The sequence below is a fragment of the Perca fluviatilis genome, chromosome 12 (assembly GCF_010015445.1).
Source record: "Perca fluviatilis chromosome 12, GENO_Pfluv_1.0, whole genome shotgun sequence".
NCBI classification, from domain to species: domain Eukaryota; kingdom Metazoa; phylum Chordata; class Actinopteri; order Perciformes; family Percidae; genus Perca; species Perca fluviatilis.
In genome coordinates this window covers 16,222,812-16,245,103 of record NC_053123.1, presented here as the reverse complement: position 1 = coordinate 16,245,103, position 22,292 = coordinate 16,222,812, and the positions used below count along the sequence as shown (strand labels likewise).

Below are 22,292 nucleotides of genomic sequence, written 5' to 3'. Positions count from 1 at the left end.
GGTGTTCAACATAGAGTCCGACTCACTGTTTAGCCTGGTTAGCTTTGCATTTACACAGAATAAATCAACGGGGCTTTGCGTTTATCATTCCCATTCCTGCACAGCTCTAGGTTCTTAATGAAAATGAGGGATTAGATCTTATTAATTGGGCTGGACTTGGGCTGGACTGGTTTTTCTGATAGAAACAGTCCTGCTAACAAACACCGGAGATATTGCCCTTAGCTGTTTTAAAAGGAAAAGGTCAACTTGGCATCAGTGGCACAGTCCTTTTTTATTTTAGTCTACTTTTACCAGGTGTTCTTTTTCCTTTCCTTCTTACTTTGTTATTCATGGTCTGATTCATTTTGTGGGAATCGTTATTCTATACATCAGTGTGATCCAGTAAAAAATTTGGTTAGTTTTTTTTCTTCTAATTTTCTAAATATGAGTGGGTGTACCAGACCCTGAATCATTCATGATTATCACTATGAACAGATTCTCAGATGGCCGAGTCTCTTATTTGCTGAAACAGTTTTGAACAGATCACCTCGGAATTCACAGCTTTTTCTTCAGTTTTACTCTACTCTTTTTTTTTTCGTTCTTTTTTTTAACCTTTGTGTTGTCTTCCAGTCGATCATGAACTTGTTGTCCTTCTGGGTCAAAGTTGAATTTTTCGATGCTTTTGACGCTATTTTTAAAACGTTTTTGTCACTTATTTCAATGCTTTTTATATTCCTGTCCAATAAACCTAATTCATATGACATTATACCTAATTATTCAGTTTTTAAAAAAAAAGCAGAACTTATGTGTTATTTTGACTTACAGTTAAGATCAGAGGATGGGGTCAATACAACGTACATCCATGCATCCATGTTATTTTTTTAGGCAATTTGGTTGAAAGAAACCCTGATATAAAAAACTTTGAAAACGGGGCAAATTCGACCCGAGGACAACACAAGGGTTAAGAATAAACTAGTGTCTCAAGTGGTCCTCAATGGTATCATGGTATTAACAATTGATGAGTTTTAAAATGTATAATTATACCATGATATCTTAAATCCATTGTTGTGTACATGTACTGGGTATGTAAATAGAATATCTGGATTGTCAATGTTTCTAGATAGCGAGAATAACCAATAAATGTAATGTAAATGTAAATCAATAGATTATATTTTAAGCATTTTTGAACTGTCTCCGTTGTTCTCCAGGCCATCTGTTCCAGATAACTGGGGATGAACGTTTAAATATGTCTGGCAGCTCCAATGGTTTTCCTTTGGTCAGTCGTCCAGCTTTTGGTCTCTACACATCAAGTTCAGGACGCTCTGAGTTTGGAGGCCTAGGAAGCCTGGGTTTGTCTGCCTTGGCTGCTCACTCCCAGTTTGGTACATTTCCAGGTAGGGGAGCTTAAGGTGCAATGCTTTTTATGTTTTATTAATGGAGGTGAAGATGAAAATTGACTTCTTGGTCGAGTTAATTTCATTATTTTGTGGTCTTCCTGGATTATATCTTTATCAGGACAATAGTATACTGTATGTCCGTTTGTATTTGCCTTGTTCATGAAATGCAACCGTGCAAAAGTAAGCTTTCCTTATGTTGGCAGTTGTCATCCTTTATTCTAATTGGCAGGTACAATTTAAAATCTCCACTGCAACAGAAATAGAAGTTTACTTTTATTTTCTCAGCCCTTTCAGTCTTCCCACAAAATTTTGAGTTTTTATGTCAAAAATAGTTAGATAAATTCTTAATGATATCTGATTGCATGCTTTTGGGTGATATCATGACACTCAGTACAAAGTTAATGGAAGTTTTACAAATCACTAGCTGTTTTAGAAGAAGGCTGTTCTTTGAAACTGTTGCAGCTGGGACATGTCTAGTAGATGACGTGAATCTTTGCAGCTATTCTGCCAGAACCTCTGCTTTAACTTATCAGCTCTTAATATAAAAAGATGAAGTCACAGTCAGTGGAATCTTCTTGTTATCAATGCAAAACTATATTTTGAACTGTGTGACTAGTGCTGTTGACAGGTTGGATAAAACATGCTCTTATAACCTGTTGGCAGATTGGATTCTCTGCATATCTAGATAAAGTGTCTATTTGTGACAAACTGAACCGTACGGTATCTTGCTCCCCCACTCCAGACTGGTGGCAGCCATCTGAGGCACACACCAGAGGAGCAGCAACCTTTTTCCCTCCTCTTCTGGGTCTGCATCCTGTATTTGCGTCAACCTTCAAAAGCCACGATCCCATTCAGTTGCAGTCACGTACCTCAGGTAAAAAAAAAAAAAAAAAAGCCAGCTCCTGCCTAAGGTCATACATGTTGTGTAGTTTCAAGCAAAGAGGCTCTAGAAAAGAATGTTTTTGTATAACATTGAAATACTAATGTTAACATTATGAGACGTATTGTCCTCCTAATGTGTTTGACTCATATTGCTTGTTCTCATGAGTATCCATCTAAAGAAATGCACAATGTCAGTTTCTGTAGGCGTAACTGGAACAGTGAATGGTAGGAGTGCTTCTTCTCCTACTGGGCACTCTGCTGTGAACACCAGTTCATTTCCAACAAAGGGAAACACAGAGAAAACTGAGGCCAATAGTAGTCAGAGTCAAAAGAGCAGACAAGACCTGGGCCAACTGCAACGCAAAATCACCCAGAAAACGAAAGAAAAGGTAATACTGTTTTTTAACAATACACTGTATTACACCCACTTCATTGTTCTGTTGTTTCTGGCACCCTTTCTCCAGTTTTCCTTGATTTAAAAAATGTGGACTTTCATTATTATTTAGAAACCCAACAAAAGACCACTAGAGACCTCCAGCATGAGCGGGAGCCAATCGGGATCATTGTCAGATAGCTCCTCCAGTGATGGTGAGGTGAGCAGCAGTGATCCCGATGACATGGAGGAGGAGGACAATGATGAAGATGAGGATGATCAGAGCAATGCCAGTGAGGACTCTGATTCAGAAAAAGACAGTCGAGTGAAAAGGAAAGTCAAGGTAAGTGTCTCTAATTAAACTTTTTTTTTTTTTTTTTTAAATATTCAGTAGCATACTCAGTTTTGAAAACCAGTGGACACCGTTTTTTACGTCTAACATTTTTAAAAGCTTGACAAAGATTTTCCCTTTTTTTGTTTATTTTCAGATTAATGTACTAAGCTGAAAATAAGTTAGTTAGTGTCTGACCAATTTGCTCTCTAAGAAGTAAATGTTAAATGGTTTGTCAAAAGCAGCCATGGTGGTGGGCGGCAGACTGGATGTATGTGCTAGCTGACAGAGCTGCCACTGTGAGGCTCTCTCCGTAGGAGCTGACATGACATGCTGTCTTTTCCTCATCCTCCTACTTAGCGACTGACACAGAACACGTCTGAGAGTAAAAAGAAGAGACCTTGCACTGCAGATGGAAATACAACTCAAGACGGTCATCGTGACACTGTTCCTTTGACTTCCCCATACCGCTTGCAGTCCTCTTCTCATTCTGCTGGCCTGTCACAGTCCGCAGCGCTGTTCCTCCAGAGCTCCAGGACTTCAGAGGAGGAAGGCCAGCAGCACATCAGTGTCATCCAGGCCACTGGGTTGGCAGCCGGCAACAGCCCCCTAGCAGCGTCCCGCAGGGAGTCCTCTCCTCTGCCCTCCAGGTCCTCACCCAACCCCATCTCCTTCTCCAACACACCTAAACACTTACATCCTTCCACCTCACCAAAGCAGTTCTCTCATTTGTCCTCACCACAGCATAGCCCTGTTGCCTCCTCTCCCAAACCTCATGCTCTCTGTTCCCCTTCAAAACCCCTGTCTTTGTGTTCCTCACCCAAGCCTCTCTCCCTCTCTTCTATACCCAGACCACCAACACTGTTAGCCTCACAAAAGCCTCCCCTAAACCTCCATAAATCCAAATTCCTGATGCCCTCTCTGAAGCACACCCAGCTGGTTGATGGCATAAAGGAGAGCAGTGGAAACCTTATGGACGAAAGATCATTACACTTGAACAGTTTTAAATTAAAACAGGTGAGTTATATTTGTTATTCACATGGCTGCATTGAAGCTGATTCTGTTTTGTTTATATGAATTTTGCCAAAGGTGCAACATTTTTTTATATATATACCGCATGTGAGTCTGACCGCTATATGACGAGAAGTGACAATGCATTTAGCTCTACTGGGAATACTTCACAAAATTGACAAGCAATTAGCTCTGTTACGCTCTGGGATGTTTGTTATCAGAAGAGGAGAAATCTGTCTCTTTTAAGGACTCAGTTATTGTCACTATTTTGAAAAGGAGGGAAACTGTAGCAGTCTGTAACAAGAGGTTTTTAATGATGGTGGTACATTAAATACAGAATTTTGATTGAGTATAACAATAGCAACAAATACAAGATGACAGCTAGAGTCGCATAATGGCAGGAAGCCGAACAATTTGAAAATATTTTCCACAGCATCCTTTTTTTTCTTTACTGTACTGTAGTTGACAGGCTTGGGCCTGCTTGTCATTGTCCCTGTCTCTTATTACACCTTAAATTCCTTCATTCACAGCCCACAGCAATGTAATATAAGTGACAGCCAGCTTGTATAATTACTTCCTTTTTTTTCTTTGTTTCCTTTTTCTTTTTCCTTTTTACTTTTGAAGCCCCACCACTCCAAGGACTCCCTGAAGCCAGCTTTCTCTCTGCGACCTAAGAGCCAGAACTGGTTTAAAAGTCACAGAAATTCAGCATCCTCTTCGTCGTTGCTGACACAGCATAAACATTCATCAGATACGTTGAGCAGTCTGTCTCTTCCACACAGCAATGACACCAATCTGTTCCTGAACCACCACCTTAATGGAGTGATCCACAGCGCAGTTCAGGATGCCCCTCTGGCCCTCCTCACTAAACCACGCAGCCAGAACAGCACCCCAAGTAGCAAGCCCCTCCTGGTAGCCACCAGCCCTCCCTATCCCACGCCCATCAACCTAAGCACTGGCACTAAGGAGATGTCGGGCATCTCTGCTTCCCCACTTAAATGTTCAGCCTCATCAGGTCTTGCTCACAGAACAATGAAGACTAGCACTCCCAAGTCTCTGAATACAGGAAAGAGCCTCTCTAAAACCAACTCATCTTATCCACCGGTAGACTCAGTCAGAGGTAGTGAGTCTGATATACACAGCAGCAGGGACTCAGACGACTCTTTAGGAAATGACTTTGATGATGAAGACGATGAAGACGATATTGAGGATGAAGATTCTGGCAGTAGCCTGTCAGGTTAGATTCAACAGACCTTTCTTTAATTGAACAAAGAAATGCCAATGACAACATGTTATTGCAGATATAAGATGTTAGATGAGGTTTGGTTGTGAAAAGAATGCTAATTAGGATATCATTTTTTTTTCCCTGTGTCACGCTGGAATCCTCTGCAGAGTCGGGGAGCAATCTGGATAGCGACTCTGATGGCTCTGAGGATGATATGAAGGAGCGCGGTGAGACCGAAGCAGACAGCGATGCAGAAAGGACTCCCCTGAAACTCGCTAAAGCGTCCTCTTTGAACCTCTCAGCCGACTGCTCCCTGCTGAACCTGAAGATCATCAAGCCTCCTAGTTTACCAAGTAGCCTACTCGCCACCACCACAGTGACCAGCTCAGGGGCACTGAGTAACCACAGCACCCTATCGCCTCCCTTCAAGTTTGCCACACTCCCAGGTAACAAATCTGGGTTTGCCTGAAAGCCAAATGCATCCAGTTTCAGTTTACAATTTAATAAGATACTTTAATGTGTGATTCAGTTTTCAGGAAAGTGTTCACTCACTCACTCACTCACTCACTCACTCAGATAACAGAGTAGGATCATGACCAAAGTCAGCATGATGTTTATTTTTCCCCCACTCACTTTGCTTATTCAGACTATCCAACCCATCAGTGGAAAAAGCATGCTTATTTCTCCAGTATGAAAACACGAATGTACTCAATGGTTCCAGGTTAAAATGAGCTCTCTGGAAGAAATTGGTTGCGTCATTGTTTTGATGGTCCCCGGCAGCTTTTGCTTTAATAACCCAGGCAGGTGCTTTACACATCTGATACTGGATGAGTCACGGAGTATATTACGCTACTAAAAGTGCTGGATTCTGTATTGCCATAATGGAAAAGTATTCTTTTCTTTTTCCTTTTTAAAAGCAGTCATTGAAAAATCATGTCACAGCAGTATGCCGTGAATTACTCTTAATGACACATTTATAAACTTTTACATTTATTAAGTAATTTAGATGTGAATTTTACACTATCCCCACCTCTAAAACCACTTAACTGTCATGGTGGCAGTGAGGCTTGTTGCTGTACAAGCTCTAATCCTGTGTTTTGCACTTCTCTTATGTGTCAAATGGTCTGAATATTGTTTGCTATTTATGTTGCTGTGACCTGTCCACTGACCTGTATGGTCATATAAGTGTAGTTATAAAGTTAGCTATTTAATATATAAAAATATATAAATATAAACAATAAATGGATGTCTAAAATGATCTCCTTTTTGTTTGTGGTTTTATATTTGCAATAATGTGCCCCCCTCCTTATTTTGTGTAGTGGATATATCCGTAAACATGGCAGGTTTATGGATTTGTTCACGTCCCACTGGAGGTGTGAAAAGCGCTGAGTCATTTCTCCTGTTTTCTAGGATCGGGGAAGAGGAGGAGAGTAACGGATGAGAGAGTTCTGCGGTTGCCTCTTGAGTTTGGGTAAGATATTGTGCTTGCACTTCACATTAAAAGAGACTCATAAAGGTTTGACAGTCTGACTGTGTTCCTTTTTTTCCTTACTGTTATACTGCCTGTATTATTTGTGTTTATGCAATTGGTGTTGTAGTAAAATGTCAGCTCACTGGAGGCTGATGAATGACCTTTTCTAAAAGGTCCTCTGTGGTCATCTTAACTTTGTGGAGCAGCCCAAGACACATGATCACTTTGTTTTTGATCGAGAAATCTTTCAGTGTTGACACATTTACCCCAGTAAGAAAAATGAATAAGAAAGATTCAGACCCTCACTCTAACCCTGAATAAATACTGTAAATGTTACTGTAAAAAGCACCACTAGATTCCTGATTTTAGGACAGTGACGTTTTCATCAAGAGCTTAGTAGGAGTAGACCACAAAAAACATCCTTGCTTTCCTTTTAGGGGCCTTAAAAACCCCAATCTTGAGCAGTAGGCAGGAAATGAAATGAGGCCCAGCACTTCAGCATCAAGGGGTTAATTGCAGCCAGCCTCAACACAGGCATGCAACATTAGCAGCTCCCTGCCCACAAATTCTGCAGCCTTGGATCAGAGCGTCTTTCATCTTCTAGGGATGTTTTTCATCAGCAGGTTCACAGGAAACAGAGGCCATAAGACTGTATATCAGCCCCTGCTCTGTGTGGGATAACAGCCTACATGTCTTGTGTGTAAGCCATGGCTACTCTCCAGCGGAGCTCATGGGAACTAAGGGGTAGCCCCACTTGGCACATGGCCATTTAGGAGTGTGATTACTATAAGGGTCAGAGGACGACAAGGCCACACACTACACAGCTGTACATCATTTACATAGTTTATCTTCTTGTTTGCTTGCTGCTGTTAACAAGAGGATGATGTGTATCTGTCTTGACACTAAAACAATATGCTAAGGCCGCAGAGAACTTGAATGAGAGAAACAATCAGCTAAAAGTAAAATACAGTATATTTATAATAGTATATATAATATCAATGATGAATGAATACAGCCCACAGTGGTTATGACATTGTTTTGTACCTTGTATATTTGCAATTTTTTGTTCCTCAGGTGGCAGAGAGAGACCCGAATCAGGACGGTGGCAGGTCGTCTACAAGGAGAGGTGGCTTACTTTGCTCCATGTGGAAAGAAACTGCGTCAGTATCCTGATGTAATGAAGGTAAATCTACAATGTGTCACTTTATTTTGTTGAAAGTAGATTTAAAGCCTTAAATGATTGCACATGCTCACTGCATCAGCATAGCATTAAGTCATTTCCCTCAGGTGGGAATTGATGATGTGTGTTTGGTGATTTATCAGTTAATATTGCTGTAATTAATAATGCATTATTCTTTTGTGTACAGTACTTACTCCGGAATGGAATAACCGACATCTCACGGGATAATTTCAGCTTCAGTACAAAAATTAAAGTTGGTGACTTCTATGAAGCCAGAGAAGGACCTGAGGTAAATGAATTCTTTTTGTGTTAAAAATTTAGTTTCATCACTGAAGGATGTTGACATTTATTATAAAAAAATATTGTATTTAATCATAGATGGAAAAGAAATATATAATATAATTGTGTGTGTGTGTGTGTGTGTGTGTGTGTGTGTGTGTGTGTGTGTGTGTGTGTGTGTGTGTGTGTGTGTGTGTGTGTGTGTGTGTGTGTGTGTGTGTGTGTGTGTGTGTATGTGTGTGTATATGTGTGTATATATATATATATATATATATATATATATATATATATATATATATATATATATATATATATCTCAATCTATTATTGTGGTTGTGTGATCGACGTCCACCTTAAAGCTGCACTTTGTAGTTGATGAAATTGCACTGATAGAAATTACAATGCACGCATCTGTGTTTGTTTTAAAAATTTGATTAAAGAGAGATTAAACCGTTAGATGACAAAAGTCCTTTATATGAAATGAAAAATGAATTTAAAAAAATGTTTTAAGCATGAAAAAGTCTGTTGTCTACAGGCAGGAAAAGCACAACAAATGCATTCTGAGGCATGTTGTGTAGTCACAGCCTCAATGCAATGAGTAGTTATGCTGGTCAACATGAAAATCCACAAATTAAAGCAATGAGGAGATAATCAGTCTAGCCAATTTTTGTTTGGTTTGTTGGTTTTAATCTGTCTTTCTTCTCGGTCTGATAACCAGGGTTTACAGTGGTTCCTGCTGGCAGAGGACGAGATCGCTCCCAGTATCATAGCGATGGACGGGCGGCGCAGTCATTGCACACAGTCTAAGCGCCAGCAGATAGGTGATGGCACTCGGGCCAGACAGTGGAATTCTCATCCTCTTAATATTGGTGAAAATAACTTCCAAGATGTCAGTGATGCAAAGCTGTTACGCAAACTTGAGGCTCAAGGTCAGTTTACATCTTCCAAAACTGTCAGTGGCACCTGGTCAAGAGAAAATCAACCATTATAACACCAACAAATATTGGCTATATATTGTATCATTTATTTTCTCACGTGGTTTGGTGCATTAATTGGCCAATTGGTGATAAAGTGATCACTTCATTATATTTCCAGCTCAGCTTCAAAGACCTTCAATAGCTCTATAGAGGAGGTTAATAGCAGAACCAGTTTTAACAATCTAAAATATCTGTGGCGAATGTTTTGGTGTCAATTCCTCAAAATCAAGCTGTAAGGGGCTCTTTTGAGATTCACACATGATAAAAAAAATCTTCTTCAAAATTCTTGGAAGAGGCAGCAATATTGATGTCTCAGTAGGCCACATTGCCATTATTGCACATAAACACAATGGCTTGTTGCAAAAAATCCAGGCACTTTCTCTGGAGGTTGTTGAGAGGGATTTGGGGAATTGTAAGAGTATCTGTGGGTCACTTTTCATTTAAGTTTTTAATAAGGTCTGTGATGTGTTCAGTAACACGTTTCATCATGTTGTAGAAATAGCTCGACAGGCAGCTCAGATCAAAATGATGAGGAAACTTGAGAAGCAGGCCATGGCGCAAGCAGCCAAAGAGGCAAGGAAGCAACAAGGTAAATGGCTACTCTCCAGTCACTCTTCTCTAACACTGCATCATAATGCTGTGCGCAAGCCTAATTTGTTTGTCTTCCAGCAATGATGGCTGCAGAGGAGAGGCGGAAAAAGAGGGAGCAGATAAAGATTCTTAAACAGCAAGTAAGGACTTTACTTTGAATGCATTGTTTAATTTTTGGTTCAAAGCTTCATAGCCATCTTCAGCTGCTCTATTCATATTCAGAGTTTGTGTGCTGCAAGGTGAAAAAAGGTTTTTAACACAGTTGAATTGCTTTTGAAATTCTACAAGGAAGTTGCTATCCTTTTTAAATGCTGCACCTTCCTTCCTCATCTGCATAGACCCACTGTACTTCCCCTCCCCACCACCACCACCCACCCACCACTCTATAACATGCATGACTTAACAGTTAATTCATTTGATCTTGCCCTCATCCTTTTACCAGGAGAAGATCAAGCGCATTCAGCAAATTCGTATGGAGAAAGAACTCCGTGCACAGCACATTCTCGAGGTTCGTCCTGAAAGTTATTGCAGAAACATTCTAAAAAACACTTCCTTTCTGCTGTTGCTAAGATTTGGAAAAAAAAAAAAAAAAAAAAAAACGGACAAAACAAAGGCTATTCCTAAATTATGTGTTCCCACTTTAAGTCACATCTAGTGAGTATGTGATGTGACTAATGCCTAATTGGTTTTTTGCAAAAGTGACAATGACAATGACAATCTCCTTAGACCATGATTGTTCTTAATACAAAATACAGTATTTCATTAAGTAAGAGGTGGCCCAGAGTTTACCATGGCTAGGTGGAATACATATTTTGCATTCTGTCACTAATAGAAGCTGTGAAGTATTTTAGCTTTTATAAATCAAATTTCAGTTGACACGCTTGGCAAGCAGCTCTTAACAGGATTTCGTTGTGGCTATAATTACTGATAGAAATGTTGCTTAATTTATTCTCACTGCCTGCTGGTGTTTCATAATAACTGTAGCCATTTTGTCTTTCAGTGTTATTGGGAGGAAATAATCATGTCATTGCTCAAGATTTCTTCATGTTAGATGTGACATTATCAGTGAGCCACTGGCACTATTTAGCTTTTCTGTGGAATATTTTCCATTGAAGGCATTAACAGATAAAAAAAAAAAGAAGCAATCTAGCAAACACATACCAAACTTATACATAATATTAAGTACAACACCTAATTAATATCCTTTTTACAAACTAGATTTACATGTATTTTATATATTTAAGATAATTGTCCTAGTCCTTTTATTGTTTTCACTTGATGATTTTTGTGATCTGATTTTCATTAATCAGAGTTTGCTGCTCCAATCAAATGTTGTATGTGGTATATGTACTGTATGTGTTTTACATTAGTCTGTCTGTTGCATGACCTTTTGTATGTACAGGTAAAAAGAAAGAAGAAAGAAGAGGCAGCCAATGCCAAAATATTGGAGGCTGAGAAGCGAAACAAGGTGAGATGAACAAACCGTGATTGTAAACGTGATTGTAAACTGTTGCTTCTAAAACATAAGACAGCCTGCTCCCTTGTAAGCTGCCACAAATATCCTTCATGCCCCTGACTCCCAGCCAGTGTTTTGCCCCTGCTTGGCTGCAGTTAAATGTTTTTGCTCCATTGTGCTGCTTGTCAGTGCAAAAGAGATTTTCCTTGCTTTGGTTAATCACTGTGATAAAAGAGGTTGGATCATCTCCTTGCGTTCTACATGTATCTATGAAAGATTTTTAACCAATGAAGTCTAGAGGCCTGGAACTTAAATGTGTGTGTATATGTTTTAGTTTTTAATTGACTTCATCTTTTTTTCTAAAAGGAGAAGGAGATACGAAGACTGCAAGCTGTCATACTGAAGCACCAGGTCGGTATTTGTTTTATTAATTATTATCCATGACCACATTATACCAAATCCATTCTTACTCTTTATAATGTAATGTCTTGGAGATGGTCTCTAACTAATGATCATTTTTGGTAGCCTAATGGAATTATTTTGCACAATATAGCCTGTCAAATGATGCTTTAGGGTTCTCTTGGGTGTATTTTTGTATTTGACTTTACCAGTTGTATTTTTCTTGCATTGATTTTCTTCTGTGATTTTCTATTTCTTAATACTTTGCCAACTCTTTCTACCAGGAGTTGGAGAGGCATAGACTAGATATGGTATGGGTATGTTTGTTTCTGTACATTTAACAACATATTGTGAACCTGTTGTGATAAATGGTTGCCATCATTGCAATGCCTAAAGAGTAGCATTGGCTGCAGTCATTCTACATCCTTGTGCATGGCTTTTCCAGAACGGTGCACTGCATACGTCTGCGCTATTTGTCTCTCAAAGAAAACACATCCATTATCTGGCCAATACGATCAAAAACACCTTAACTCCACAGAAAATATAAGAGGATGCAAAACATTCTAATGAAATGAAATGCCTGAAAGAACACCAACTATCTATTACATTGTTTTTGTTTTAGATTGATTAAATATAGGTGCTCAAAATCCTTTTACTCTAAAGCGTTTGTGAGCCAACTTTCTCATTCATTCTAATACCTGAGAAAAATCAATATGCAGTTTGTGTTCTTGCCAGTGATTTACACCACTAGGTTAATGGAAACTAAACTCTTGTTTTTCATCATTTGAGATTTAAATGTTTTATCATGGTTGTAAATTTGCATAATTATTCTCACTAAATATATCTTAACTGTAAGGGAGGCAATAATAGCATAGACAGACTCCATAGTTTAGTTTTCACAGTAAATAAAGAGTTAAAATATAATTTAGTTTTTTAGGAGATAGTTTCATGCGACATCAGTTGATTATAAATTATGTGCTTTGCTTGTCCCTGAGACACTTAATATTTACTGCTTATAGTTCTAAACCTCTTGGCCTGTACCTTTTCAGTCTGCCTTCTTGCCGACATCCTCAGATTAATAATGGCTGTTTGTTTCTAACTTTGAGCTTATGCTTTGTGTGTGCATCATTACGTGCGATGTAGCTTTTTTGTCAGTCATTGTGTTCCACTTGATTTAACTGTTGTGGGTTTTTTTCTTTACACTTTAACTACGGCCCAATGGGCAACATTTTGTCCGATGACAAATGGTGATCTGTGTTTCTCCTTCTACTGTGCATGTCAGGGGGTTCATACTGTGTACTGCATATATGTATGCTTACAGTTTATATATTAGATATTTTTCTCCTCAAGTAGTTTGAACTATGAATAAAAAAGAAACTATGTGTCTGTGCTCTGCCAGGAGAGGGAAAGGCGCAGGCAGCACATGATGCTCATTAAGGCTGTGGAGGCCCGTAAGAAGGCAGAGGTGGGTAACGCTTGCTCTGATCACATACCCTTGTTACCCTCGTTTCCAGTCATTCCCACTCCTGTGTCCTGCTATACTGTTTTTTCCCTTAGTAATTACATTTTTTGGATGATTCAACAATGTGGTAATTGAGGTCATAGTTTGTGTTTTCCACCCTCTGTAATTCTGAGTAGTCTGCAGCAGTGTCAATAATACTTTCTCTTGGCTATAGGAGAAAGAGCGTCTGAAAAAAGAGAAGAAGGATGAGAAACGGTTAAACAAGGAGAGGAAACTGGAGCTCAGAAGACTGGAATTGGAAAAAGCAAAGGAGCTGAAGAAACCAAATGAAGACATGTGTTTAGCAGATCATAAGGTATACACTGTGGTGCTGCTAGCAGATGAAAATGAGAGCCAATGTATTTCACCAAGAATAGTCTCCATCTGTGGAGTAGATGGAAAAGGTTGGATTTTCGACCAGCACAGTGATTTCTTTGACATGAAAATCAATCAGTATAATCACTGTAGGGGCTATAGGCATGAAGATTAAAAATGCTTTTGACAATTTTATGGTTTCATTGTTTCACTATAAGATCTACCAAAATAGATGTCAGTGTAATATCACTGAAAGCATCTGGAATTGATTAATAAATAAAGCAGGTGTAGGTCAAAATACTGCCACCAAGTGGCTGCTGATGAAATAGCACCAAACAGAGTGTTACTGAGCATAAGATTTCTTGAACAGGATTTCACAGACAAACTAGTGTGAAACAAGAAATGCTGAAAAAACTAAAGATTTTATTTCTCTCCAGCCACTTCCAGAGTGGTCCCGGATCCCTGGTCTGGTCTTATCAGGAAGTACCTTCTCTGACTGCCTGATGGTGCTGCAGTTTCTGCGCAGCTTTGGAAAGGTCCTGAGGTTAGATATAAATCCCAACATGCTCAACCTAAGTGACCTTCAAGAGGGCTTGCTCAACACTGGGGACAGTTTGGGCAAGGTGCAGGACCTGCTGGTGAGCATGCTGTCTGCAGCTGTGTGTGATCCTGGTATACCTGCAGGTCATAAGGTGAGAGTCCGTTGTTGAATTGTAAATGGTACTGTAATTTACTGTGCATGTGCACATATACAAACATACAAAAACACACCTGCTACTGTGTGCCCATAAAATGTATTGTTTCAGACGTAGCTATTGTACAAAAATCACTTTTCACTCAGAACACACATGCTAGAATTTATTTAGAATTGTCCTCAGGCTCTGTGCATCTAAATGAAGAGTGTGTTTAGGAGGGTATCGGTGTTTAGAGCTGTTAGTACACATATACTGTACATTTGAAACCACAATGTTCATACATTCCCCAAAGCCATTTGTCCATGCTGTGTGCTGTAGGATGTAGGATGTACTTGCACAACAATACATTATTACATATCTTCCTATTAAGAGGCTGTCATAGGCTGTGTCAAATATTTTTGAGATGTGCATACAAGGACAAGACATATCAAAACTCTCAACTAAAACATCATGTTTCATGACACATCCCAGGAGTCACTTAAGCACTTGACATTACTTAATTAAATTAACAAAGTTGCTCAAAAGGACAGTGCTTTACTCCCATTGCATTCTTGTGGGCTATACATTTCACTCGTGCCCTGCTCTTTGTCACAGTATATAAAAAGATATTCTGGTTGTAACTTAGTTGTTTAAAAAAAAGTATTTGGTTTGTTTTGTTTTTACCACTAAACTTTTTTTTTTTTAAACACATATTTCTCTCAGAATAAGACCGCCTTGGGGGACCACCTGACTAATGTGGGGATCAACCGAGACAACGTGTCTGAGATCCTGCAGATCTACATGGAGGGTCACTGTGAGCAGACAGAGCTGGCTGCTCTGGCCCTCAGCCTCAGGACCAAGGCCTTTCAGGCCCACAGCCCGCCACAGAAGGCCTCCATGCTGGCATTCCTGGTTAATGAGCTTTGCTGCAGTAAGGCTGTGATCAGGTAAGAATCCTGCCTCCTTCTGACAGTCATCTTTGATTTTTACTTATGAAAAAAAAAGCAGTTTTGTAGGGCAGTACTGTTAATGAACTAAACTACCACTAAAAAAAAATCCTGGTCATTCTAAGTCTGTATTAACAAGTGTTCCTTATGTACCAGAAGCAAGCAAGTTAATCTCTGCCTGAGAGTGGAAAGTATTGGCCTGTTTTATTTATGAAGGCTTCAATTTTAATGCAATAACGTAAGTACGAAAAGGAATAAGACTTATCGTGGTTTGATGGACAGTTTCACAATGTTGCATCAAACTACGTGTTATCAATTTTTCAGTAGAACTGGAAACACTTTGAAACACATCTGGCGCACACTAAAGTGTGACACAAAAACATGGTGCTCTTCTTATACAAAAAAGGTCAAAGAAATATCTGTGTCAATGTTGTCTGATACTTTTGCAGTGAGATCGACAAAAACATAGATCACATAACCAACCTGAGGAAGGATAAGTGGGTTGTCGAAGGAAAACTTCGCAAGTAAGTATGTGCATCATCTAAGTCGTTATTGGAAGACTGTGCTTACACTTAAACATTTTCTGAATGATATGGCAAACAATCTGGGTTTCTCATCTAGTCTGAATTTTACATGAATGTGTACTCTACAACCTGCCTGTCCTTTTTTTATGTTTAAAGACTCAGGAGCATTCATGCCAAGAAGACAGGGAAGAGAGACAGCAGTGTGGGGGGAGAAAACAGCCACAGCCTTGTCATCCCCACTGCCAGTAACAAATGCAAGAGGAAAGAAGGGGACAGTGAGGAGGAAGAGGACGAAGATGACGACAGTGAAGACCAAGTAGACGATGACGACGATGAGGAAGAAGAATCTGGGGGAAAGAAGGGAAAGAAAGCAGAGATGTGTGAGGAGGAGGTTAGTGACATCCATGATTCTTTTATTGTAGCCAGCAGCTTAGATCAGCGTTTGTTCAGCCGGTCCACTGGCCTCACACTACTGACTTCTTTTCTTTTCTTCTAGGACGACAGTGTACACTCAGCCAGCATGGAGGAGCTAGAGAAACAGATTGAGAAAACCTACAAGGTAAATGAAACCCTATGAGAGTTTTTTTTCTCTCTCAGGATCAGCTCATCAATGAATACCTCATGGTTCAACCTGCTGTACTCTCTGTCTCTTCAGCAACAGAGTCAGATCAGACAGAAGTTATCTGACTCATCTCACTCACTGCGCTCCATGACGATTGGACAGGACCGCTACAAGAGACGTTATTGGGTCCTACCGCAGTGCAGTGGCATCTTTGTTGAAGGCATGGAGAGCTGTGAAGGTACAAACCAAAAATTATAACTCAGATATTGTTCACTTTTGTCCTTGTTCACCATGTACAGGATAGAAACTTTTGGTGCACTTTGCCTGACCTTTCATGTTACTCAGGTTATGAAGAGGTGGAGAAAGAGAAGAAAAGACAGAGGACTGCTCAGGTGCTCAGGGTAAAAGAAGAGCAGCAGGAAGAGATGGAGAAGCCAACTGTGTCCAGTCCAGCACAGAGCACAGACGGCGATACAACCACACCAGAGGGCCAGCAGGACAAAGACAGCCTCAATCTCTTCCTCCAGAAACCCGGCTCTTTCTCTAAGCTCAGCAAACTCCTTGAAGTAGCCAAAATGGCTCAAGATTCAGACATCAATTCTCACAACAGTCATTCTGCTAAAGTCCCTACCACTGCATCTTATTCCTCATACCCCACCTCTCAGACAGCCACTACTCAGCAGGGACTGATAGATAAAACAGATACTTTAGTGCCGTCTCTGCTCAGAAGTAGTCCCTGGATAACCTGCAGCCCTCACTCTGTCCTTCATGACGACCAGCTTTCCAAGATACTAAAGGAAAAGAGCAACCAGTGGTTTAGCCTCTTGCCTCGCTCTCCTTGTGACGAGTCTTCGTTTACCTCCGGCTCCAGCCCTCCAGCCGCCTCCTCTCCGCTACAGACCATCAGCACTAAATCCCCTTTCTCCCTCTCCCTTAATCCCGAAGCTTCAGCCAGTTCTAGTGCTCCTGCTGGGATCAATAACATGCAGACATCTGTCCTTCAGGTTGTTAGATAACCATAATCTCAGTCACAATTATTCCAGATCATGTTGTGCTTTTTTTATAACACAAGTTGGACAACTTTAGGTGCTACCACTGCATTGCCTTATACTTTATGCATGTGGAAGTAGCATCTGATCATAATTTAAAGTGTGTGTGTATTTTTCCCCTCAGCAAGTAAAGTCTGGCATTCATCAAAGCACACTGACACGGTGCGACATGTCCAGCGCTGCAAGTCCCAGCCTGCCCTTCTCTGGTGCTTCTCTACCCCCCATGTTGCATCTAGCCTCCCAGCATACAGAGGGTAATGGCAACATGATCTTCTTCCTGGCAAATAACAACTCTATCAACAAGAGTGAGACCCCAGAGCCCCTGAGTGACAAGCCCGATTGTGCGTCATTCCCTGCTGTGGAAGTGGCCAAGACCCAGGACTACCCTAGTCCTCAGCCTATCCCCGAGGGTAAGAATGGCTTACTGCCAGTATGCACAAGTCAAATATGCTGGACTAAAGATATTCACTGCCCAGATAGACTGTCACTCAGTTATGCAACTTCTCTATGTTGCTAAAAATGTAACAATTATGTGACAAACGTTTTGTGCATATGTGTGTTGGCAGAGATGCTGTGTGGCTGGTGGAGGGTGGCAGACATGGAGGAACTGCACAGTCTGGTCAAGGCCCTTCATAGCCGAGGCATCAGAGAGAAGGCCTTGCAGAAACAGATCCAAAAACATATGGAGTATACGACCCAGCTCTGTGCCAACAGCAAAGATGGTTGGTCCACATTTGCTCTGCCTTTTTTACGTCAAGTCAACAAACATGCAGTGATATAAAAATGTTGTAATTTGACCTTTTGCGATGCTGCATTTGTTCCCTTAACATTCAATATAATACGTTTGCTTTCAGTAGACAGTAGTTTCTAATTTTTGCATGCATCTGTGGTGGCAGCGATTGATGTGGCAGAGCTGGAGAAGCGGGAGGTGAGTGAGGAGACGGTGGACAGTTGGTGTGTTGAGGAGAAGGCCATGGAGGTGGATATCAGCCTGCTGCAGCAGGTCGAGGGTCTGGAGAGGAAAGTCGTCTCTGCTCACCTGCAGGTCAAGGTACAGGCAAATGAGCATCCTACTCTTTCATGTTTTTGCAGCTCATATAGATAATGAGCCATTGTTTTTATCCAAATTCATTTTCATGAGTAATTATCCAATATATGCTTGTCCTTGTCCCGTGTCCTCACTTTGTCTTGATGTTAATTACTGTGTCATCAAATGAGACAATGTATCCCTCAGGGTTGGATGCATCCTGAGCCCCAGTCAGAGAGGGAGGATCTGGTGTATCATGAGCACAAGCTCTTATCTTCCCCTGCTCCAGAGAAGAAAGCACCGAGAGAAACCAGCCAGGATGAACTTCCTGGCACCGTAGTGCGGCAGCCTGACAATCCCCTTGATATAGCTGTCATCAGGCTGGCAGAGCTGGAGAGAAACATCGAGCGAAGGTAAATAGAGAGAAAAGACCCTTTTTAAGTACAACCTTTCAGATCCGGCTGGATAATGTCACTGTACCTGCTCCTGCACCATCCCACACTCATTCTGGAGATTCTTAACCTCACAGTAGGCTGCTGCTTAAACAGGAGTCACTTGTTAATGGCTGTTATCATTCAGTGAAATAATGTTGCAGACTGTATATGTGGTTGCTGTACAGTGATGCTGCAGTCTCCCTTTCTGTGACCTCAAAGCAGAGAGGAGGAGGTGGCACCGGGGATGAAGTTGTGGCGCAAAGCCCTCGGTGAAGTCCGCAGCTCAGCTCAGCTGTCACTCTGCATTCAGCAGCTGGAGAAATCCATCGCCTGGGAGCGATCCATCATGAAAGTGGTTAGTGGCACTCTCCCTCTCATAATCACCGATTTGTTTATATCGTTTCATCATAAATAAATGTAAGCACCAATTTATAGCTCTCATTTAAGATGTCTCTCTTTGTGGTGATTGATCTTTAAGGCTACACAGCTTCTCATTCCATTTCACAAAATATTAAATATAAAAACTACTGTATGAATGATTGGTTTATTGAATTTTTATTGTTTCTATTTTTTATTAAAAGTACATAAGCCTACTGAAAGCAATCAAAGACAACAATAAATCTGCACAGCTTGTGTTTCTTAAAGCGGGGTTGTTTTTAGGCTAGAGGTGACAAGAAAGGAATGGTGTGTTAGCATCAAATTACAATACATCATTACCAGGCAACAACCATATCTAGCACAATCGGTAACAAATCAACATCATTCAACATGCCTGACCACAAAGAATGGCATAAATCACTAGCTTTCATAGTGATGTATCTCAGTTTAAATTCATGACTACACATATTTGGTGGTTCTAGCACTGCCAGCTCTGTCAAAAGGGGACAATGAGGAACTGCTCTTACTCTGTGATGGCTGCGACAAAGGCTGCCACACTTACTGCCAGAAACCAAAGATCACTACAGTACCTGACGGCGACTGGTTTTGTCCCACTTGTGTTGCGAAGGTACATCAGCATGTGTTTATTCCACTATTAAGTAGATCTAATTCTCAAGTGATAACATAGCTGTATCACATTTACACATCCAATTCATTGATTTGAATATGTTATGTTTTTGTGTGGCTCGTCACCTGTGTGTTCTGTCATTCAGGAGATTGGTCAATCCCCCCGGAGTAGGAAGCAACTGAGCCGAACAGCTGGAGGAGGGAAAAAAGGCAGTGAGGTAAAACGAAACAGTAAGCCATCTGTGGCGGGTGAGCTCATCAAAGAGGAGGCTGCCAGCAGCAACAGCGTGCCAAAGAAGGGTACCAAGGAGTTCAAAAAGAGAAAAGGAGACGACAGCCCGCCCAGCTCCCAGGCCGTCCATGAGAGCCCCGTCTCCTGTGTGAAAAAAGCCAAAACCGCCAAAGACAACAACACAAATGGGCTGGCAACGTGCCGGTAAACACATACTCCCTGCATGCATAGCAGAATTTACTTTACTTCTTTTCATTGTAAAAACATTGATTTTTAGATGAGCTCCTGGAATACAAGACAACCATCCTCATGACAAAATCAAAACATCCATTTTATCATGTAATTTCATATCACACGTAATCTGACGACGTTTAAAAACCTTTTCTCTAACTGGTGAAATGAAATCGAAATGATCTGAAATTATATATATTTTTTCCCTTGTTCTCTCCAGAGTCCTGCTGGCTGAGCTGGAGGCCCATCAGGATGCTTGGCCCTTTCTCACGCCCGTCAACCAGAAAGCCGTCCCGGGATACAGGAAGGTCATCAAGAAACCCATGGACTTCTCCACCATCAGAGAAAAGCTCACCAACAACCAGTATGTGTGCTTCTGTCACAGCGTATCTATGTATTTTCTAATTTTCCATTTTTGATTTGGGTGCTGCATATAAGTAAAAACCTTTTCTAACGATTACAGGTACTTGAATTTGGAAACTTTCATCGTTGACGTGAACCTGGTTTTTGATAACTGCGAAACATTTAACGAAGATGATTCTGAAATTGGACAAGCCGGCCACAGCATGAGAAGATTTTTTGACAAGCGATGGACTGAACTGCTGGAGTAAACAAATACAGTGTGGACTGTCTACGCCACTCTCTACATATCAAACTTCTTCTTTGGTGTTGGAGGCCTTCTCTTCACCTGAGACACTAAATCAACAAACAAGTTATAATAACACTGCAATGTGAAAAGACAAATTCTCCCGCTGAGAAAACACACTTGTTGAATATCTTAAAGTGCAATACTGTTGTCTTTATCAAAATGCACTAACTCTTGGACTTAATATTTTATTTGGGAATGAAATATTTCCACATTAGATAGGCCCTTGGCTTTTTTTTTCATCGGTACTTTAGCTTAGTGTATATGTGTGTATTTATTTTCTCAAGTATTTATGTTAGTCTTTTCTAAGAAAAAGCAAGACATGGCACTCAGCTTTAAAAAAATCAAAAAAAAAAATCTAAAGATTTATGGATTTTAGAACAAGCCAATCAAAAAAATTGTTTACAGTTTTTGGGCTGTATGGTGCCAGCAGTACTACTGTTAATCTGCGAGTTAATTGTATAAAGGTGTTATCACTGTCACTATTTACAAATCTAATTTCTAGCATGTATAGAGTGTACATACAGTGCACTCTTGTTAAAATACTGTAAATGCATAAGGATGATTGTAGCACTTCATATGTCTTATACTGTACTCTGCCTGTGCTGAATATCCACTCAAAACACGTGGTCTCCTCAGTATTGTAGTGCCTGACCTCTGACCTCTAAACAGTGTATGGAGAAGTGTGTTTTGTTTTTGTTTTTTCTATTTTCAGTGTGTCCTGCACAATATACTGTAGGAAACCCTTACACAAAATGTAAAACTCTTTCGAGCTTCTCCTCTGAAAAGAATTGATGTGGTGCATATAGTGTTTCATCTCCAAGCATTTCCTTTAGCCAGTCTTGTCAGACATCCTGTGGACAGACGTGAAACCTGCACTGGGCTTTAATCCAGCTGGGAGTCAGACCGTCATGGTCCACCGGAGGCATCTCAAGACAGCTGAAGTCAGGAGACTTGAAGTAACTGTATTTTTTATGAATATTGTGAAATGAGTAGCGACTTTTGTGGGAATATTATTTTTGAATAGTGGGTGTGTGGCACAGATTAAAATAAACCTGTTTTTCAAAATAACACTGTTAGGCCCTCACTATCTTCCCTATGTATTCAGAGTAAGTAAAATCTTTAATAATAATTGCCTTGCAATTTTTTAGCCATGGATTTTCATTTGAAACCTTTGTATCTGGTTGATATTGGTTTAATGCTTAACTGAAATGGTCTGAAATGGAGTTAATGCATTGTTTGATTTTATTCAGTGCCAGTAGTGGAATGATACAAAGTATGCTACATTTACAACAAATACAATATGCAGCATTGTTATTAGAAAAAAAAACTGCCCAACAGAGTAAAGTAGGTAAAATGAGTTCCACATCGACCAGCTACAACCTAAAATGCTGCTTCCACTTCAATTCGTCAATAATTATAATCCAATAATATAAATATAACACTGAAAAGGGCCATTCTTGATTATGAATACCCTACTTTGAATTTATGTGATAACATTAAGTATTGCTTTTAATGTCGGACTTTTACTTAAGAATTGTATATTGTATTGAAATTATAGTTTAAAAAAATGGACTGTGAACATTGTGCAACT

General features: G+C 40.2%; 1 protein-coding gene across 1 annotated transcript in view; it reads left to right on the top strand.

Moving 5' to 3' along the window:
- The window catches only part of LOC120570585 (bromodomain adjacent to zinc finger domain protein 2B-like), a 52,229-nt gene extending 30,460 nt beyond the window's left edge, over positions 1-21,769 (top strand). The window contains 36 exon segments of the mRNA XM_039818982.1: positions 1,188-1,373; positions 2,119-2,250; positions 2,454-2,647; positions 2,765-2,974; positions 3,323-3,979; positions 4,598-5,210; positions 5,366-5,644; positions 6,609-6,669; positions 7,744-7,852; positions 8,037-8,138; positions 8,847-9,057; positions 9,602-9,694; positions 9,775-9,836; positions 10,139-10,204; positions 11,099-11,164; positions 11,519-11,563; positions 11,836-11,868; positions 12,951-13,016; positions 13,228-13,368; positions 13,805-14,059; positions 14,765-14,988; positions 15,438-15,512; positions 15,669-15,903; positions 16,009-16,071; positions 16,168-16,312; positions 16,420-17,078; positions 17,248-17,533; positions 17,690-17,845; positions 18,020-18,174; positions 18,358-18,563; positions 18,804-18,939; positions 19,445-19,457; positions 19,460-19,590; positions 19,736-20,025; positions 20,273-20,416; positions 20,516-21,769. Of these exon segments, the coding sequence (XP_039674916.1) occupies positions 1,188-1,373; positions 2,119-2,250; positions 2,454-2,647; positions 2,765-2,974; positions 3,323-3,979; positions 4,598-5,210; positions 5,366-5,644; positions 6,609-6,669; positions 7,744-7,852; positions 8,037-8,138; positions 8,847-9,057; positions 9,602-9,694; positions 9,775-9,836; positions 10,139-10,204; positions 11,099-11,164; positions 11,519-11,563; positions 11,836-11,868; positions 12,951-13,016; positions 13,228-13,368; positions 13,805-14,059; positions 14,765-14,988; positions 15,438-15,512; positions 15,669-15,903; positions 16,009-16,071; positions 16,168-16,312; positions 16,420-17,078; positions 17,248-17,533; positions 17,690-17,845; positions 18,020-18,174; positions 18,358-18,563; positions 18,804-18,939; positions 19,445-19,457; positions 19,460-19,590; positions 19,736-20,025; positions 20,273-20,416; positions 20,516-20,663 (6,647 nt within the window). The 3' untranslated portion in view covers positions 20,664-21,769.
- Positions 21,770-22,292: the final 523 nt, after the last annotated feature.